Source organism: Pteropus medius, unplaced genomic scaffold, assembly GCF_902729225.1.
Source record: "Pteropus medius unplaced genomic scaffold, Ma_sr-lr_union100, whole genome shotgun sequence".
Classification (NCBI taxonomy): domain Eukaryota; kingdom Metazoa; phylum Chordata; class Mammalia; order Chiroptera; family Pteropodidae; genus Pteropus; species Pteropus medius.
In genome coordinates this window covers 4887471-4909193 of record NW_024342469.1, presented here as the reverse complement: position 1 = coordinate 4909193, position 21723 = coordinate 4887471, and the positions used below count along the sequence as shown (strand labels likewise).

At 45.5% G+C, this 21723-nt stretch overlaps 1 protein-coding gene across 1 annotated transcript in view; it reads right to left on the bottom strand.

Annotated features, from left to right (window-relative positions):
* The window catches only part of ARFGAP3 (ARF GTPase activating protein 3), a 44312-nt gene extending 27621 nt beyond the window's left edge, over positions 1–16691 (bottom strand). The window contains exons 1-6 of the mRNA XM_039863271.1: positions 16516–16691; positions 11944–12062; positions 6438–6510; positions 4253–4384; positions 3023–3106; positions 234–321 (exon numbers count right to left, since the gene is read on the bottom strand). Coding sequence (XP_039719205.1) covers positions 234–321; positions 3023–3106; positions 4253–4384; positions 6438–6510; positions 11944–12062; positions 16516–16584 — 565 coding nt within the window. The 5' untranslated portion in view covers positions 16585–16691. The remainder of the gene's footprint in view (positions 1–233; positions 322–3022; positions 3107–4252; positions 4385–6437; positions 6511–11943; positions 12063–16515) is intronic.
* Positions 16692–21723: the final 5032 nt, after the last annotated feature.

The window sequence follows — 21723 nt, the reverse complement described above, 5'->3', positions numbered from 1 at the left end:
ACAATTTGGTGTGTACATTCCAGAATGTTTTCTATGTATGTATTTCTGTGTGTGTGTGTGTTTATTTTTTTTACAAATATGAAATTATATTCCATGTTCAGTAATCTAGTTTGCCCACTTTATAACCCACCGTGGATCTCTTTCCCTATGAAATACAAGGGTCTTATTTTCTAACAGTTCGTAGCATGCCACCAAACCACCGAAGAGCATGACGCGACAATTCTGAAACTTACCCTCATTATTTGCCGGCATGGTTTCCACATTCCTCGATGTCAAAGAAGATGGTTCTGGGTGTGTTGATGCCCACCCTGTGCCGCTCACCTGAAGCAAGGTGAGAAAAGTCATTATCAGGCAAAGCAAGAAAAGTCATTTTAAAAAATCGCAGCAGGGGAAAACTTAATAATTTAAATAGTCACGAGGCAGGAGGTGAGGGGTGGGTAAAAAAGGAGAAGGGATTAAGAAGTGCAAATCGGTAGTTAAAATATAGTCATGGGGATGTAAAATACAGCATGGGGAATATAGTCGATAATCCTGTAATAACTACGTATAGTGTCAGGTGGGTACTAGACTTATTCGGGGGGATCGCCTCATAAATTATATAAATGTCTAATCACTATGCTGTGTACCTGAAACTAATATCAAATAATATTGAATGTCAATACATAAATAAATAAAGAGTCGCCTTCTTAGTACCTGGTTTAGTGGGAAGGATAATATTTAACATGTCTATTTTTAAGTCTATATTTCAATGCTCAAATTCCTTATTTTCCTCCTTTTTTAAATATAAAATTTTTTATGCAATAATTTCAGATGTATACAAAAGTCGCAAAGATAGTAGTTTCCATATACTCCTCCATATACCCAGCTTCCTCCAATGTTAAAATGCCCATGGCACATCTGTCCAGACTGAGAGTGATCACTGGCACGCTCTTAGCTGAACTCCAGTCTGTATTTGGATTTCTCCAGTTTTTGCGCCAAAGCCTCTTTTCTGTGCCAGGATCCCGCCCTGCGCGTGTCCTGTCTCCTCAGCCTCCTCTGGTTTATAATGGTCTCTGTCTTTCCTCGTTTTTCCATGACCTTGAAACTCTTGATGAGTACTGACCAGGGATTTTGCAGGACGTCCCTCAGCTTGGGTTTGTCAGATGTTTTCTCATGATTAGACTCGATCTGGGGGGAAAAAGCGCGGAGGCGAGGTGCCCTCCTCACGGCCTCGTGGCGACAGGCTGGGTGCTGGCGACGCCGGCGGTGAGGGCTGGGTTCAGGCAGTGCAGCCAGCCTTTCCCTGTAAACGCGCTGTTTTTCCCTTTCCATCCCTGAGTCTCGGGAAATGAGTCTATAAGTCTGGCCCACCCTCAAGTGGGGTGGGGGTATCTACATACATTCAAATACTGCCATTATTTACTTTGTCGTTCAAACTGGCCCAGCTTTGACCACCGGGAGCTCTTTCTGGTTGGTTCCAGAGTCCTTCAGACGTGGCCTCATTCAGTTCCCGCCCCCGCCCCTGCCCCCAGCACTTCGGGACTTTCTAGCACTCCAGGATGCTTCAGACTCATCTGTCCCAGTGGCCCCAGTCCTAGAACCTGCCATTTCTCCAAAGGTGGCCCTGGTTCCTTCTATTGGAGAATAGTATTTAGAAACCAAGATCTGGGTGCTGGGTGTGCTCATAGTACTGGGGTGTCACTGTCCCCAAGCCCTCTCAGTGGACAGAGCTAAGCACTACATACAGGTGTGTACTAACCCACATATCTAGAGTTAGTTCTCCATCGTGTGTGTGCGTGTATGTATACAGAGAGACGCTAAAATAAACCTGGATTCACACTAACATCACAAACTCTAACCCACACCAAACCGTTTGCCGCTCTCTTTTTAGCCCATCATTTCTCTCCCTAGCACCCCCAGCTCCTCATCATGGATATCTTATATCTGGTTCTAAATCGAACGATGACAGCTGATCACAATAGGATACCTTATCTCTTTTTTTGTTTTCTGTTCTCTCTTTTTTTGATAACTACTTCTGGCAACTACTGACTGCATCTATGGTAACATGCAACTTATAATAGCAAAAAAAAAAAATCAATGTTTAGCAATATATATACAACTTTATACAATCTTTACTTGAAAATTAGTTAAAGAATGGATTGAGCAGCGGTTAAGCAAAGAGTGCCCCCTCCCCAGTGGGCCTGGGGGCAGGCAGACCGGCTAACAGAACAGCTGAAGCTCTAAGCCGAGGTCGGCTCACACTCCCTTAAAGCACCAGTTTGTCAACATTTTAGGCCTTGGAAGTCTGTGTTCCCGGATCTAAGCGATTTGGGGAAAATCCACAAAAGGACTGTGGATGTTGTGACCGCTACCATCAGGCCATCAGGCCACAAAGATGAAGATGATGATACAGTACTTACTGAAGGCTTACTCTGTGCTAACTACTAATTACTTTTATCTGTATTAACGCGTTTCATTCTCACAATAGCCTTGAGATATGTTCTAGGTACATAGCTAACTAGGGACGAGATTCAAACCCTGTTAAAATCTGGGTTTAAAAAATATCGTCTTCATTCTTTGTGAGTTCCAAAGCTCTGAACTGAACTGTGCCAGACTGCTAGTAATAATTTCTCAGCTTCCCTGGCAGCTAGGTATAGGATATGTGACTAAATTCCAGCCAATGGGATCAGAGCAGAAGTGATGGGCACCACTTCTAGATTTTTCCGGTAAAAAGATGGGGTACTTGCTTCCTGGATGTCTGTCCTCTTCCCGCTGCTGGGAAAGGTCACTAACTAGAAGAACCACCCTGGACCCTGAGATGAAAGCCTCATCTGAGAACAGCAAAATAAATCCCATGGTCAACCCTGGATGGCCTACCTCTGAACTCTGATGGAAAACTCATTTCTATCTTGGACAAGTGATTATATTTCAGGGTTATTCGTTACAGCAGCTTAGCCTATATCCTAACTGAAACACTTTAAATACATACCCTTTAACTGTCAGAGCAAGCATACTGTAAAATTATGTAAACCATAATACATACCTCAGGAGAAGCATGAGAGGCAAAAAAGTCCTCCTCCTTTGGTGTAGGGGACAAAGGCGGAAGCGCACAACTTTCAAGCCACAGCTAGAACACACACATGAAGTCTGATGAGCATTTCCCCAGGCTTTAAAGGGTTTTAACACTCTTCACTCCCCTTTGAGAGGCCTGTTTGCTAAAGATTCGCACTTTCCGTTATAAAATCAGTAAGGGGTCTACACAGGGCCCCTGAGCACACTTTAGCAGTTTGTCAATCCAGTGACCTCTGCTTCCAAACCCCAAGGCCGTCACAGCCATTTCTGAAAAGGAAAGATCAAGGACCTCAGCTCTGAGGGCAGGTTCTAAAGTCCAGTCGACCCTCCCAGGTGTGAATTCCATACTCGTGAATTCACGTCCCTGTGCAATCTACGTAACTCCCAAACCAGCTCTGGGGGCCCTCCTGCCATCCTTCACAGACACGCACAGAGCAGCGAGCAACCTGAGTCACCCAAGGTACAGACTCCCAGAGAGGCCGAACGAGGCAACACCCGGCCTCCCTTCAGACCAGGCTTTAAACAAGTGTCCTTACGTGGTCTATTTAGTGACATGTTTCCACATTTTTGTGCTTTTTTTTTGGTGACTTCATTGTTTGGAATGGCTCCGAGCACAGTGCTGAAGGCTGAGTGCTCCCAAGCCGTGTGCCTCGGGGAGAGATAGGTTTCACTCAGGCATCAGTTAAGGCTGTTACAGCCAACGACACACATCGAATTAGGTGTCTTTAAACGAAAATGCATGTGAGATAAAGTTATGTATTGATCGGTTGACAAAACTGTGATCAGAAGCTCGCAGGAACCTGACCCAGGGAGTGGTGTTTCAGCATTCGCTCGATCGCTGTTCCTAGACCAGGGTCCCTAATCCCCAGGCTGCGGACTGTTACCGGTCCGTGGCCTGTTAGGAACTGGGCCGCAAAGCAGGAGGTGAACAGTGGGCGGGTGAGCGAAGCTTCATTTGTATTCACAGCTGCTCCCCAGCGCCAGCATCACCGCCTCAGCTCCGCTTCAGATCATCAAGCGTTAGATTCTCATAGGAGCACCGGGCCCTGGTGCCAAAAAGGCTGGGGACCGATACAGCTGCCAGGAACAGTGAAGATCAAGGCATGTTATTTCCTTGTAAGAGAATCCAGCTAGAAAGTGTTACTGTGTGGGATAAAAACCACTTTTCCTACTGCGACGCGTGCTCAGCTGCCACACTCACGTCGGTGCCATGCTTTCGTGTTGCTTGCGATGCCAGCGACTTGATCCTCTCCCTATAGAGCTGGGCCGCGCGACTGTTGTACTTGGACTGGGTGTCACCAGTGTCACACCCGTGTTGATGGAAGAAGGACACCTACGGAGGGGAATATGCAGATTACTGGCAATACTGCATTAAATCCAGCATGGTGACCAGAAAGGTGACTTCATGTTACAAAGGATATTTTTTGAAAATGCTAGTAAAAACCAAGATAATGTAACCTGGGAAAATTTTTAAAATAAATCTTCCTTGTAAAAGGGAATAACTTCCATAGATGTAACATTGCTATTTTGGTAAAACCAGACATGAGACTTGAATTACAAAATGAAATAAATGGCCTTTCGCTTTCCACTCAGAACTACAGGCAGGTGGTAAACATTAAAACCACCACCTTGGAAGAGCCCATGTAGACACATGACTTATAGAATTCACATCTTAACTGAAGCAAGTGTTCTAAACACCTGTCCGGCAACCTTCTATAACCCAATCAGATTAACAACGCCACTGGGCGCTCACTCGTGGCACGTCCTGCCCTGGGTTCTCTGGGCGCCATCTGATTAAATTCCCATAGCGACACCATCAGACAGTCACCGCTACTCTCTACACGTTACGGGTGGGGGAGCGGAAGCACAGACAGGTTCAACAACTTGCCCAGTGTCACACAGATAAGTGACAGGCTGACATTCAAACCCAAGCAGGATGGCTCCAACTCTGCTGCTTGAGCAAAGTGACCACCGACCTGAGCCTTCCCGGCCCTATCTCCCACTCTACCCCGACCTCGACCACACCCCACCCCCACGCTGCACCCCTCACCTCCTCCACCATCCCCCCTCCCACCTCCGCTGGCCTGAGATGAGAAAGCTGCTCTCTGGAGGTGGGTGGGGGACTCTGCGACCGTGGGAAGGCTTAGAAATAAGGACGGATAAAATCAAACCTGGAGCATTAAGTTTTGGAACAAGTTTGTGAACACCACGATAATGGGCATGGCTTTCTCATAAGATGCCTGAAATGCTTAAGGTATGCATTCTTAATGGGGCAAAAACTGTTTCTTGGGAAGTGAAAAAAACCTTAGTTATTAGGCCACAATGGTTTGTGGACCCCCAAAGCTCACCCCAACCTAACAAAATCATATTCCTTAGTATTTAATTTCTCTCATTAGGGAGAAATTAAATCCAATTTAAATTTAAAATAATCTAATTTAAATTTAATTTTTCTGCTTAGGGAACAATAATGAAAATAGGTCAAGAAACACTGATCTAAGGGAATTTGGTATTTTGAAAACTATATATTAGATATACAATTTTAATTTTAAATATCTAATTGATGTTAGGTATAATTTTTACTTGAAATGCATACGAATTTGATTTCTTATATGTTGAATGTTTAATGAGTAAATTCTATTTACTCAACCTCTACCCTTTGGCATTATAAGCAGGCCATCAGTGCTTTGGGTGACTTGTAAGGCTGCCAGTTCAGTGTTTGAAAAATCAGATATATTGAATTTGTAAATGAAGTTTAAAAGGTTTGAGAAAACCTTAATTTAGGTTTATACGTGGGGTTAAGAAAATCTGCTCTTTTAAAATTATAAATTAAGTGACCACTTAACTGGCTATTTTTTTTTTTTGCACAGAAATTACTAAGTTTTTAAATTACTATATGATATTTATATACTATATTTGAAGATTTAGAGAACAATTTTTTAAATTTATAGACAATAAAATAAAGTTCAGATGTAAATAGCTATGAGCATCCATTCCATTCTAAGTACAAAAGTCTCCCTCGCGTATTAAAAACCGTACCGTCCTAAAGAAGCCTCCCAATTCCTCTATATCGTTGTTTCCTATTTTAATTTTCTTTAAACGCTATCACCACCTGCTACCTTCTTGTTTCTTTACTTAGTCAATGATTCTGTCTCTGCCTGTAAGAGAAGGGATCTCATTTGTCGTTTGTCATATTCCAGCGCCTGGCCCAAAGCTTCGCATTTTCTTGGTGTTTACCACATTTTTGGATAAACGAATCTACTTCGGAGGGGCAACTCCGAAGCCCCTCATGTCTCTCTTGCCCGGCAGGGCAAACACTGCAAACGCTGAGCCTCTACTAGCGGAACACACAGTTATACAGAAGGAAAACAAGTCTGAGATGAGCTTACTGCGTTAGCGTTGCCTCCGACTTGCATGCATCGCAGCTGGAACCAAGACCAGTTAGAATCCAACTCTGTCGATCTAAATGAAGAGAACATTCTTAAATGTTAATAGTCTTCCTCCCCAGAATCAAGCCACGAAACTTTTGAGAATAAGGTTTCCTTATCTTCAGGATCCTGGAAGCATTCTACGTTTACAGTAATGGTGGCACATGCTTCCAGGACACTGGGACTCCAGGCTGCACGCGCGGCTCCTGGCCCCTCCACACCTTCCTACAAGCCGAGGTTCTGCCGGCCCCAACCCGCCTGTCCCGCTCCACGCCTGACCGCAGGCAAGCCAGGCCAGGGCACTCCTGCTGCACTGGTTCTAGCCAGCCCTCTCTCCTCGGGAACAGGGACATACGTGACAAGCTTCCTGGGGCTACGGGAACGACTCTGACTCTGCCTCACATCCTTAGTGGGTTGTGATCTACAATTTGGTAATGTGTCTCTACTCAAAATAGACGTCTTGTTTGGATTTTTTCAGGTCAGTGATCCATTTGTCCAGTTTGACCCCTAGTGGGAGCCTGGAGGACACTCACCATTGTACCATCAGGTAGAAGGGACCCACCTGACATCGCCACAAGGGAGGGAAGAAAACTCAGGATTTAATGCTTCTGAAGTGAAAGCTACAAGTGCCTCTACCCCACCACACCTTGTGCCTTAACTTACCTGTTACTTAAGATCACATCAGAGCAAGTAAAGGCAATGCGTGTACTTCCCAACAATAAAATTAACCAAGTGGTCAGTGCAAAGCAAGTACGACAGTGTGGCAGTGGTAGCGGTCCCTACGCTGAACCCGTGGATGGGAGCAAGCAGCAGGGCTACCCGTACTGAACGAGGGCTCGTCCCCCAGCAACTGCAGGGGGTTGTGGGCGTTTCGGGACAGGTGTAGGTAGGGTGCTTTTACAAAATGGGCAGGGTAGAAGGAAAGAGGCTTCAGGGCCACCGAAACTTCCTTTCATGCTGCCCTTCCATTTACTAATTTCTGTGCCTATTTGTATCGTTCAACCTTTGTGAACGTTAGGGTATTATTTTGAAGCCCACAGCTATCTTAAGATTAATAATACTAATAGGTATTATTATTACATATACATAGGACAAATCCACTTCAGGCTGATATATAGAAAGTAAAAATGAAATCATATTTTATAGGAAACATATTTCTCATTTTAGACAAAAAAAAATTTGAGTACCAAGCAAGGTGATTAAATTATATATCTTGTTCTGAAATCCTTCTCTGAAAATCTTGCTTAGTCACCACATTTTCGTGACTCCCCCCAGACTGGGTTAGGTGCCACCCACCCCCTCTCTCACGGGTGGTAGTCAGCACAGTCTCTGGAGACAGACTGAGAGAGTGCAGATCTCAGCTGCATGACCTTGGAGAAGTTATTTAACCTCTCTGTGCCTTACCTTCTTCATCTATAAAGTAGGGATAATTATAATATGATCTATTTTGTTTTTGTAGAAATTAAATAAGCTAATATGTGAAAAGTGCTTGGCTCATAGCAAACTCCATATGGCTAAAATTCTTACCATCACCATCACCATCACCATGGTAACCCTATCACACTGCGTTATCAGCAGCAAGCTCCTGAGGACAGGCATGTCCCATATTTTCTCTCTGACTTCTACCACAGACACATAATAGGTACCTGACTTAAATAGGTATGTCCTAAAATTGAGGCTACAAGTACTCAGACTTGCTAATTTACCTTACAACTTTTAGTCCTAAACTATCTTAAAAAAAATAAATAAATAAAGCCAAACGTTTCCATACATATTTCTTAGAAATGAAGATTTAAAAAAAAATGAATCGTTCTCAAATTGAGCTGACAGGGATTCTCTCTCATACACTGGAATTTCGAAAGGCTGGGATGATGATGGATTCTGAACACAGCCAACCTTGAGAAGAAACCTGACTCGATCGCCATGCCTCCGTGAGGAAGTGCCTCACTGTGGGTTATCTGTGATCTTTAATTTAGATTCAGACATGGCGAAAGGTAAGTCTCTGACAGTGCCGAGTAGAGTAAAGCAGCGAAAGTAAGGAAGTTAAAGAATTAGTATCACTTTAACAAAATAGCCCCCGAGAAAACAGGTTTCCCACAACCTCTACAATCCTTCTGAGTCAAGATACAACCTCCTTAAAAATCGCATGAATTAGCTGCACCAGAGGCTGCAAAGTCAGTATTTTTCTGTAACTTATGAAATCAGAAACGTATGAAACCAGAAGAAATCTCACCAAATAAACACAACGAAGTTATCGTGTATCGGAAATTTTTTAACGGAGCAATCCACACCACAATTACTCTCCACTTTTATTCAGAGACAAGCCCTGGAGAAGCTTCTGGCAGCCACTGGTTTATAACCGGCTTGACTGCTTAGCGGAAGGTCATGTGGGGAGTTAACTTTCTCCACCAGCATCGTAAAAAGGTGCGCTGAGCAGGCACCGGGGGACCCAGGTCTGCGGGTCGTCAGCGTGTGCTGCGGGCTCGCCACGTGCCAAACTGAGATACAGAGAGGCAAGGGACACGCCCAGAGCTAAAAGGGATGACGGAAGGGCAGGCCCCAGCAGCTGGCTGTGGAGTCCTCGCTCCAACACCTACCAGTGCTGCCCGGTGAATCTCCGTGGGGCGCCCGCTGGGCCCAGGCCCACGTACCGCCCTCGAGGGCGTCGGGAGTGAAGTATAAGCTCCCAGGCCGGCAGAAGACCCTCCACAACGTCACACACATCTCCCCCTCCGAACCTGATTTCTCCTCATTTTCCTGTGCATCAAAAAGTAGCCACCGAACATCTTCCACTTCTGTCCCTTTTCTTAAGGTCTGAGTGCTGAGCTCCTTTCCCCTGCCTTGTCTTCATTACCGAAATCTCACCAACCCTTCGAAGTTCACTGCCAATGTTACCTCCTCTGCCTAACTTACCAGAAGTGAATGCGGGGCTTCGTTTCCATCCTCGTGCTGCACTTCAGTCTGCCTTCTTTCCGTCCCTTCCCCCCGGCCACCGAGACCAACGCAGGGACTAGATCCCACTCAGCTTTCATGAGCTCATGAAATACTTAACGGTGAACTGGAGAAGAGACGGCTAGAGGGAGAGGAGCTCCGTGAGACAGGCCATCCCAGGGACCGCAGTGATGAGTTCCCAGCCCTGGCGGGTGTGGGGCGGGGGCCAGTCCAGTCAGGTCCATTCTGCGGCCAGCCCCGAAGGCAGCTGGCCATTTCCGTGGAAGCCTAACCTGCCTTTCCCTGTTCGCCTGGCAAAAGCTATAATTTATACATTTTTCCTTTGTAAAAATGATGACTTGGAATTCTGCTCAAAAACAAACAAAACACTCCATTCAAATAAGCATTCGCCCATGCCAAACTGTTAACAAGATCGCGTCTGGGCAACGGGACCATACACGCATGTGCATGTGTATTGTGCGTGTGCGTGTGTGCGCCCGTGTGCCTTTGCGTGCCCGCAGCTGGCAGGGGCAGGGGAAGGAGAGGGGAAGGGGATTCTAGAGGGGGCCTTTCCTTTGTTACTCTGAGACTGCTTGGATTTTTCCCCAATGAGCTAGTGTTTGCAACTTTTTTTAATCAGTAAAAAATATATATACATATATATATATATACATATATATATGTGTATATATAGAGAAAGAGCGCGCGAGAGAACCCTTATCATCCTTGACGTTCTCTTGCCCAAACCTAGACTGCTGCCCTCTAAACTGATTTTTTCTTTAAACTGATTTTTAACGGTTGTTTCTGAATCATTTATAAGCACCATGATTCATTCAGTTATATTTATCTGACTCTTAAAAGGCTAGCGAGCAAACCTGCGGTGCCAAACAGCCCCCGCCAGGCTCTGGGTCAGGCCCTCCCTCAGCTGCAGAGAACGTCAGAAAAACCGCCTCATTTCCTGGAATAGTTTAAACTGGCCCTGTGCTTCAGCGGTGAGGAAAAAGGAGGGCCAGGCTGTGAAAGGCAGAGCTTGGCAGAGAGGAAGAGGGAGAGGACACGGCAGACAGAAAGGACGACAGCCAGTCACCTGCTACCTCTGCGGGCTCTGGGCAGAGAAAGTCACCACGTTAACTGGTGACAACTAGGGGGGAGGGGGAAACATTAAAAATAAACTGTCCTGGCAACTAAATCTCTCGGTATTTAAAAAAGAGCCAAGGACAGGGTAGTGTACTCAAAATATTCTGAGACCAGCATCTAAGAAAAAAGAAAAAAAAGAAGACAAGAAACTGACAGATACTCTGAAACCAACAAGAACACACATAAGAACTCCCTTTTCTAGATAATTACCTGTGGAGTTATATGGCTATAAATAGTTAGCACGACAGGCCTTTACGAAATAATTTCTGAAAAAAGAGCTCAGGAAGGTGCGTCAGGAAAGTTTTTTTAAGCTAACATATTAAAAAAGGAACCGACGTTGCTAGCATCACCACTGTGAACTACCCCACAGAATAGCTCATCGTGAATCACAATGGGCGTGGTCCTTCAGGAACAAAAGCTCCTTGCAGTAATTGCGTGGTATGAATATTCCTTAAGTCATAATACAAAGTAAAACTGCCACAATTCCAAATAGCCTTCCTGCCCAGCTGGTTCCATCCCCAGGAAATGAAGTGGCAGGGAAATGGGTGAACTGGTGGGAGGCGGGCAGTGATCACGGCGATCTGAGGTGGCTGCTCGGTGAGCCCCGGCCAAGGCCTGTGGCTGCCGAGGTGCAGGCCTCGCTCAGCTGCCCAGCCCTGAGCCTGCCGGAACCCTTCCATTATTTATCGTTTCAAGTTCTTTTCCGTCACACCAGGGCATCTGCCACCTGCCACATGCCACGGAACTATGGGGCTGTGTGTGTCCAGAGGGGGAGTCTCTCTCTCTGGTGCATACAAAGGCCCGACCTCAGCTACTCCCAGTGTCACGGGGAAGACAGGAACCCACCAGAAGGAGCCAATGCGCCCAAGGCTTCAGATGAAAAGAGAAGGAGGATGTTGGATGAGAAGAGAAAAAAGACCTTCTCACTGCAAGCATTTGACACTGCCACTAACGTCCATGCGAAACTCATCACTCAGGCTTTGCGGTATCAGTGCGCCGGGAGCCAGGGCCGAAGCGCTGTGCCGGAACGACCCCAGCTCTCCACCTGATGAGGTGCGCGAACACAGCACCCGAATCCCCTCCTGTGACCCTGAGTGTCACAGCAGGGCACCTTTGTACTGCTACGTTATAAGGAGATAATAAAGAGAAAGGAAATACTGCCTCGAACCCTCCATTCTGACTGTCTTCAACACCACGGCCCCGTCTCTGGCACAGGCTCTACAGAACAGCAACCGAAAAGAAAATAACTCATTTTGCCAGTTACCTACATAAGACTTAAATCTCCATAACGCATAACCAACCTCTCATTGTACTTAATGTCAAAAGAAACACAAAGGAAAAAGGGGAAAGAGACCCATGGGACAAGTAACCCCCACCCCGCAAGGATAGATGCATTTACCGAATGAAACTCAAGTGAACGCCAAGCGACCGGTGCGTTCCTGAGCAATCGATGCAGAGAAACACGCCGTAGGTGATACTTGCCCAGCTGGGGTTTTTGGCACCACAATCAAAACACACCTGAAAGAAAAAATTTTTAATTCAGTTACTAATTCTTCATATTAGCCAAATGAGCCGTCCCATAGGATACATGATTTAGCTTGAAAGCTGCTTAACCTTTACAATTTAAACTGGTTATTAGAAACTATCTCGCCCAGATTTTTAAAAGCTCAAATTTCAGTTCCATTATTATATTATTAGTAGAATTATAGTAATGTAAGACATTAATTATATAGTTGTTATATATTATTGCATATCTACTACAAGTCACTATGCGTGTGTATCATTTAAACATCCTCTATCCTTGAAGTATCAACAGGGACCACCACGTGAGCAAGCCTGGGTGGAAACTCCAACTTTCGGATGACTGCGACCTCACGAGAGACCACGAGCCTCCTCTCAACACCGACCGAAGTAGAACGTTCTTCGGCTGATAATGGCAGCGTAAAAGTACTTTAAAATATACCGTTTGTCACGGAAATTAACACATAATTAATTAAGGTCAGAACAACGGGACGGTAAAAATTCCACTAATAGTAGAATTGTTTTTAAGAATTTTTTTTCCAGAAAAAAAGCCCCCACACTCAGATACATCTTTTAGGCAGAGCCACTCATGCGAAGATCGTCCCAACTATAATCATGAAGACCCGGCTCCTGGCCTTTTGAGGGCGATACAGGAGCAAACGCACGAGCAGGTTTTCCCAAGCCCGGCCTTCACCGTGACAGGCTCACACTGAACACGCGTGGATGGTGGGGGTGGGTGACAACTGACATGGAAGGGGCCAGCCACCTGCTTCAGTGTTATCGGTGCCACACGCAGCGGCAGGCGCCGAGGTGCGGAGTAGATGGCACTGCCGATTCCACGCACGCTTGCTGAGCCCACAGCCCCTGCCAGGCCACGTGCGGGGCTGCGAAGAGCCATTACAGCAAGGAATCCACTTCCGCGGGACTCTGCCAAAGGTGCTGTCCCTCTGCAAGAGGTCATTTGTAATCCCTCACTCACTCAGCTAACGGGCGTGTACGCATGCACAATCGAGCACGTACCTGGCGCACACGAAGTGGATGTACACAGGTGGGTCAGAAGGAGTGGGCGGGCACGGAGCCCACAGACTAGCAGTCCAGTGGGCAAGACAATTAGTGACAAGGCTGAATCTTAGTAAGTGACCACAGGATGCAAAAAAGACTAGGGCCCTTTACGACAAGGTCCCAGAGGAATCTGGAATCTCAAGAAGAGAGTCTGAAAGGGCAGCAAGTAGCAACAGTCTGTGAAGGAAACGGCCTTGTGGATGGCAGTGACAGCAGAGATGGGGAAGGCAAGTCTGAGGACCACGCCTGGGGGTGGGGCCGCGAGAAGGGGGCAGTGGGTTCCCGGTGGGGCGGCCTCAGCATCCTCCTGACCCAGCAAACGAGATGAGGAGTCACTAGAATGCAGCTCCCTGAGGGGGGGCCACGTCTCTCTTGTTCACCTGAGCTGAGCTCCCCGCCTGGCACAGGCGGAACAAAAAGCAAACACAGGGAGTGGGGCAGTTTGGGGGCGGGGTGGGAGCTAACGAGGTGAGACTAGGACCTGTGGGATTGGAGGCTGGGAGGCCGTTAAAATACAAGCCTGGCTCTCACGAACGCTGCCTCGATTCTCCGGCTGGCGCAGGACACTGTGCTCTGAGCACGGGGACCGCACTTTGTTTTAATGTGAAATCCCAAACCAAAGTTGAGACACGCTTTTCTCAGCAGAATATCAGTTATAATGGTGATCAAAAATAGTTTGGACGAACAATTTGTTTTGCCTAATGATGAGAATAATTGCTATAGAAGTAACAGCTAATATTGAGGGTTTCACCCTGTCAGGCACTGTTGCTGGCCAAGTGAATCTTCGTAGGACCCTATAAGCAGGTACTGATATTACTCCCATTAGGGCCAGACGCCACCTATGGGCGTGTGTGACTATGCAGCCCCACGGGACCCCGAACTCAGAAGGGCCCATGGTTCGTTAATGACCTGCTGTCTCACCTTGAAATTCTTAATGCTTTTCAAACAAGGGCTCCACATTTTCATTTTGCACATTTTGCATTCACCACAAATTATGTAGCGCAGTTTTAGAGAAAACTAAAGAATTATGAAGTATCACAGCGAAGAAGTGGTATCACAGGGCGGGGCCCACTCCTCGCCCCGTCACCTCACTGCCTCTTGCAGCCCCAGCAGCCCTCATCCCCGCTTCATCTATCTGCAGGACTGTCCACTGAAGGCAGGAGCCTGTCTCTTCATTGGGGGTACACCAGTGTACCCTCAAAGCCTGGCACAGTGCCCAGCACACCACAGGTGCTCAACGGATATTTGTTGAATGAATAATTCAATCAATATAAAACTAAGGAAGAGTATAACTTCAAGAAAGGATTTCACAAACTAAAAAGCCGCCCCTTATGAGTTAAAACCTTTGGTCCCGAGTAAGCGGTCATCATACACAAGAAGAAACTGGATTCCAAATTCTAAAAGTAAACTGAGTTGTTTTTCTTTACCTACCTTTCCTGTCTCATGTATCTTAGAGCTCCTTTGCAGAATCCATTTTGAAAATGCTTATTGTTATCCAACTCTTCCTCATCATTAAAACTAGTTTTCATCTTTGTCTAGATAATGGTTTCTTAGTAACGATCAAATAAAGTCTTAATTAAGAAACGTAGCACACGCACACATACACACACACACAAAAGAAATGTAGCACAATACTGTGGAACGTTACCGGAAAATATTTTTGCTCAATGCTTTTATTAATCCTAGTACAGAATATAAAATGTTTCATAAGTGTGTTGGTCATAATAAAAAATAATAATAACAAAAAATAGCTGACATGTATTGAAGACTAGTAGATGCAGGTACTGCTCCAAGTGCTTTTCTTGGATTTTCTCAGTTAATCCTCGCAATAACTCTCTAAGTTAGATCCTGCTCATGTCCCATTTTCAGATGAGGAAAATAAAGTACAAAATAAGTGGTCCAGTAACCTGCCCAAGGTGACATAGAAAGTAGCAGGGTCTGGGTAACAATTTACAAGCAAGCCCACACACGTCCCTCAAAGTGTCTCTTGGTAGAAAGACATTGACTTATTTTAAAAAGACATCTTCCCTTGGATGAATTCCATCAAAGAGAATACATGTTGTATTTCTGAGCTAAAGCAGATCAAAAAATTAAAAAAAAAAAATCTACACTGCTAACTGCAGATCCTAATGTTGTCTAGTTATACGGATCAATGTAAAATTGAAAATCAAGAAAATAGCAAATAAATTGGCCCTGGAGAATTCTTGGAGCCATTCTTCTGACTTCCTACCTCCACCAGATATCACTTCCAATAAATTGTTTATTTTCTCACTCCTCTTAAGCCATAAAATTATGGGCTCCCCTCTAAGACTTAAAGACATCAAAATGTTGTGAAACTCAGGAACTTTCTATGCCATCATGTCAGGGCTCATGACCACACTCGTTAACAGCTGATCACTTTAGAGGCGACCTGGGGACCAGACAGAAATTCTGTCACAAGAGGGGAGGGGAGAGGAGAGTCCACACTAATGGGACAGCCCTTTGCACTCTCCAGGTTCCACTCTGACCTGTGATCTGGACCTATGAGCCTCAGCTGAGGGTGTCACTTTAGCCCGATGCGTCATCACACCTCCAGCCAGTTTCGAAAACTTGTAAAAGTCATAGGGGGAAAAACGGCTTCTGCAGATGGAGGGAGATAAAAAAGGAAAACCCTAATCTCCAAAGAGACCCAAAGGGAAGGAAGGGAAAGAGTCTATGGCGCGCAGTCTTAGAAAGAGAAAAGAGCTGGAAGCCACGGCACGGCACGGACCACCTGGAAACTTTATCAGACAGGGACACTGAAGCTGCCCTCAAAGGCCACAGGGAACCGATCAGGCTCCAACAGGCGCCCCTGAGGAACTTCAGAGGTAAGTTCGAAGGTGGGGAGGGGGCCAGCTGACCTTTCCTAAACGCCCCGCGCTACCAGCTGGAGTTCTGACCCGGAGCATGCTTCCCAGCTGGGTCATAGGAGCGCTGAGGTGTCTGCCCCGAGTCGCAGAACCCCCCGGGTACCTTTCCGAGCCCTCTCTCCCGGCTCCGAGCTCGCCCCTAGCTCTCTCAGAAACTCAGTGACCACTCGGCCACCCCCAAAAGCCGCCCCGCCCCAGTGTATGCTCCCCGGCCAGATGTCAGCAACCCCCTGCTGTCTGCTAACCCCAGGACCCGCCACATGCTCCGTCTCCCGCCCCCAGAATCCCCAGCTGCCGGCCCCACCAGGTGGCCCTAGGTGTGCACCCCTTCCCTGCCCTTCCCTTGTTGATTGATACTAAGGGACCGCGCGCGGTCTGGACCCAGGAGAGGCCCAGCTGCCACCGCCGCAAGTGCGACGTGTCACAGGCCTGACCGGCTCCTCCTCCCGCGGGGTCCGGCAGGGATGCAAGCAAACCTGAACACGCCCCGCGGCCGTTACCTTGTTGGTGGGCACCGAGCGGAGGCGCCTGAAGATAGTCAGGATGTCCTGCTTGTTGGGGTCCCCCATGGTCACCAGAGAACCCAGGAGCAGCTGGCCCCGCTAACCGGGCAGGGCCGAGCAGGAGCGGTTGCCGCCTCCGGGAGCTAGGGCCGCGCGTGACGGCAAGGCCCCGCCCCAGGCCCCGCCCACCCCCGGAGCGCACGCGCCGCTTTCTGGAGCCCTCGCCTAGCGGCGTCGCTGGCCCCGCCCACTCAAGCCCCACCCCCGGCACCGCTCGAGCGTGCGTAGGAGGCTCTCGCGCCTTTTCCTGGTGATCGCCTGCTCTTCGCGCGGGGCGGTGGGTGGCGAGCCGGACCGCGGTCGGGGCTTGCTCCCATGCGCACGGCCTTCAGAACCGCCACTATTTCGGCTGGTTGATTGCCATGTCGACTAACGGACTGCTTCCTTGGCCAAAGTCTTCTCACCTCCTCGTCGTGAGTGCGGCAGAACCGGTCACTCCAAATGGCAGAGGAAACTCGAAGGGAAGGGGCCTACCCGCCGTTTCCGACAGGACAAGTCCAGACGCCAGGTTTTCGCTAGTCCCTTAACTTTTTTTTTTGCCCTGGGTGGGAAGCTTTCTCCGCCGAAAATTGGTTATTTTAAAGTATCACTTTGGGTCTGAGGTCAGTGAGGGCAGTTTCCAAGAGGCAAAAAGTGCTCAGTCAGAACCGATGAGTACAGACAAGAAGCTTGACGTTTCCAGCGCCTCGGACTGCATCCTACCCTTTTGCTAACGTTCCCAGCTAGAAGGGTTTAAACTTAGAAAAGGGTGCGTCTTTTACAATAGCAGATGTGGAGCCACCAGAAAATGTCGCCTGAGGTTGGGTGTTGCAGGGAAAGATAACAGATTTTGGAGTCAAATGCAATACCTTGGCTCCAAGCCCAGTTGAGCCAGCTACTTCTTAGCTCTGTGATTTTGTTCAAGTCATTTATCTAAAGCTTGGTTTGCTCGTCCGTGCAACGCGGTTGGAGATGAATCAGTGCTGAGCAGCACAGGAGAGCAGCTCCCCAGGGAAGCCCTAGAAGAGCCTTTGGCACTAGTCTTCTTGGGGCTAGAAATGTTCACCTCACCTGTCTGGTTAGACACCCTCAATCAAGGGAAGGTGAAAGCTTGCCAGGAATAGGTTGGAACTTTTCCAAAGAAGGTCATTACTTTCCGGAACAGTAGTTTAATTTTGCAGACAGCTGGGACTCTGAAAGTTCTTCCTTATTTTGGTACTAGTTTGGCCTTAAATAGAACACCTGGCATGTTCATGAGGCACAGCCATGTCCTTTCTCATGGGGATAATGGTCCCATTTACCATTTTGGAGCTGAAATCTTACCAAGTTCTGTATCAAATTAGGGCAGAGTATATTTACTCAACTCTCCAACATAAAGATCCCTGAGAAGAAGAAAAGTACAATGAAGTATAGGTAGTGTCTGTGCTAACAGGCAGGAATAAGGGAAGGGGGCAGTAATCATTGTCTTTTCTCTCATCTGCTTATGTGTTCTTCCTAGAACTTATTACCGCCTGATACTATAATATGTAAATATATCTGCCTCCCTTCAGCCGAATAGAAATTTCATGAGATCAGATCTACTTGGTCTATCTCTGTATCCTCAGCACTTAGAACAATGCCTGGCACATAGTATGCATTCATTAAAGTTTTGTGGAATGGGCTTAGAATGTATAAATGTGCAAAGGATGTCACTCCCAACATCATACTGAGAAATGGCTGAATAATCTACGAAATCATAACTTCTCTTGAGCCCACCAGAGAGCTGAAGTTGTAGAGCAACCAAAGAAGTGAGAAAAGCCTCTCCAAAATGAGATGGAATACAAGAACCCCTTCACCTTGGACACAGTATAGGGGGAAAAAAAGTGGCTGCTATACAAGTGGGCAAGAGGAAATCACCTGAAATTTTCATGAATTCTTCAAGGCCGATGTGAGCTAGCATGTCAGTTTGGGGTAGTTGGGGTTCCAGATACAAAGGGAATTTACTTTCACTCACAAGCTCTTTTCCCTAAACCTCCACCAGAAATCTTTCTTCACAAGAAAGATGGAGACAGAGAAAGAGATTGCAGAGAAACTTCTTGTGGGGCAGGCATCCAGTTATAGGGGGACAGGCATAAAACCCTACTCACTTCCCTTCTCTCCTAGAAAGCAAAAGCAGTAAACTCTCAGGGTATAGGGAAAGATCCATTTCTACCAGGGGAAGAATAAGAACAAAACCCAGTAATACCAAATCCAAAAGAGGATAGGAAATCCTTTCACTCTTAAAAGAGGGTAGGCAAAATTTCATTGCTGGAAGGGGAAGGGTAGAGGCAAACTCCTTCCACCCCTGGGAGAAGGTCAGGAAGCTCTTTGGGTTCAGAATCCTATACCCAAACGAAACAAAACAGAGGTTGGCTATCACTGGAATCGGGGGAGGAAACTCCCAACCAAGACCAACCACAGACACCATGCAGAGGTTTGCTGTCATCAGGAGGAGGGCAGGAATGTTGAGAAAGCCCCACCCCTGAGCCCCGGGCCCACAAGGCCTAAGACTGAGGCTGGACCAGGTCAACAGAGAACCTCCACCCACTCCATGAGTCCATAAGACCATGGAGTGACAGTTTTAAAGTTCTGAAGGAAAAATGAATGTGAACACAACTCTATACCCAGTGAAAATATATTTCAAAAGTGAAGGAAATGTGGAGCAACCGGAACTCTCATACATTGCTGGTGAGAGCACAGCCACTTTGGATAACATTTTGGAATTTAGTAAAATTGATAAATCTCTAGACAGATTGATCAAGAAAGAAAAGTGATGCAAATTACTAATACGATAAGTTAAATAGAGACATCAGTACAGAACCTACATTAAAAGGATAATAAATAAACAACATTTGATTAACAAATTTGACAACTTATAGGAGATCGAGAGATTCCTTGAAAGACTCAAACTATGAAAGCTCACACAGGAAGAGCTTGATAATCTGAATAGTTCTGTTAAGGAAATAGAACTTGTAGTTTAAAACCTTCGAACAAAGAAAGCTCCAGGCCCAGATGACTTTACTGGTGGATTCTACAAGGAAGAAATGATACCAGTTCTACACGAACCCTCCCAGAAATGGAAGAGTGGGAACACTTCCCAACTCATTTTATGAGGCAAGTATAACAATGATACCAAAACTAAACAGACATTTTAAGTTAGGAGAACTACAGTCAATACTCTTCATGAACATAGATGCAAAAATCCTTATGAAACCAAATCCAGCAATATATAAAAAGCTGTTTAATATTGCATTTCACCCATAAATGTGAGGTCAATTTAACATATGAAAATGATTTTTACCATATAAACTAAAAAGCAAAAACAATATGATCATATCAATAGATGAGGACGAAAACATTTGACAAAATTCAACATTCATTCATGATTTAAAAAGGAAAACACAAAAAACTTTAAGCAAACAGATTAAAAGAGAACTTCCTCAACCTCATAATGGTCATCTATGAAAAACCTACAATTAATTGCATGCATAATGGTGAAAGATTTAATGCTTTCCCCAAGTAAGGATATCTAATTTTACCATTCCTGTTCAACTGATCCTAGCCAGTGTAATAGACAAGAAAAGGGAAATGAAGGACATTTAGATTGGAAAGGAAAACATAAATTATCTTTAAAAACAGATGACATGAATGTCTACACAAAATCTCAAGGAATCTACAAAAAGAGCTCCTAGAATAGGCGAGTTTAGGAAGGGTCCAAGATATAAGGTCAATATATGAAAATCATATGTCTATATGCTGGCAACGAACAACTGGAAATTGAAATTTTTTTTAGAAATTGAAAATTAAAAAACTCATTTACAGTAGCATCGAATATATAAAATACATAAGGCTAAATCTAAGAAAATTTGTGCGAAGTTTGTAAGCTAAACACTACGTAACAATGAGAAATCAAAGACTCAAATAAATGGAGAAAAGTACCATGCTCATGGATTAGAAGACTCAATTTATTAAGATGTCAGTTCTCCCAAAATTGATCTACAGATTCAACAGAATCCGAATCAAATGGTTGGCATACATTTTTGTAGAAATTGAGAAACTACTTCTAAAACTTATAATGGAAGAGCAAAGGACCTAGAATAACCAGAACAGTTTTGAAGAAGGACATGGTAGGAGGGCTCACCACCTGGCTGCACATTTCACTATAAAACTACAGTCATTGAGACAGTGTAGTATCGTGAAAGAATAGATATACAAACCAATGGAATAGAATAGGGAATCAAACAGTGGTCCATATATATAGTCAATCGAGTTCTGATATGGGTGCCAAAGTAATTCAATGGAGTGAGGATAGTCTTTCAACAATGGTGCTGGAACAATTGGACATTCATACGCAAAATAAAAATGCATCTCAACTGATGCCTCACAGCCATATGAAAAGTTAACTTGAAAAGAGATCACAGACCAAGGTGTGAAAACTATGCAACTTCTAGAATAAAATATAGGCTAAAGTCTGTGACCTTGGGTTAGGCAGATTTTCTTACGTAGGACACAAAAAGTACAACTATAAATCGATCAATTTAATGTATAAACATGTTTTGGTATATTTATATGTGGAATACTTCTTGGAAAGAAAAAGGAATCTGATAGAGGCGATGGCATGAATGAATCTCAAGGATTATGCTAAGTGAAAGAAGCCAGTCACAAAAGTCTACATACTATATTATTTCATTTATATGACATTCTGGAAAATCCTCGTGGGAGAATCAGTATTCAACTAAATATTGTGTATTGTAGTAAGGACTGTAACTGAGATTCAGAGTGACATGGGAGAGAGATCTTTAGAAGAGGACCTGTTCTCCTATTGACAAGTCAGTATTGCCCCCATTGTAGAGTAATTGTATTCTAACAGGGACCAAACTTTATTCAAGAGATTTCTCTCTGAGGGTTTATCCCACAAAGTGAGGAAGATAGGAGGCTTTATCTTGAAAAGTATCCACACTCCTCATTTCTAGCCAGGATAAATAAGAGAATGAGGATCTTCCAAAAGTACAAAGAAAGAAAAAGAAGAAGGAAGGAAGGAAGGAAGGAAGGAAAGAGGGAAGGAAGGAAGGAAGAAGGAAGGAGGGAGGGAGGAGGAGGGAGGGAGGGGAGGAGGAAGGACAAGGAAGGAAGGAAGGAAGGAAGAAG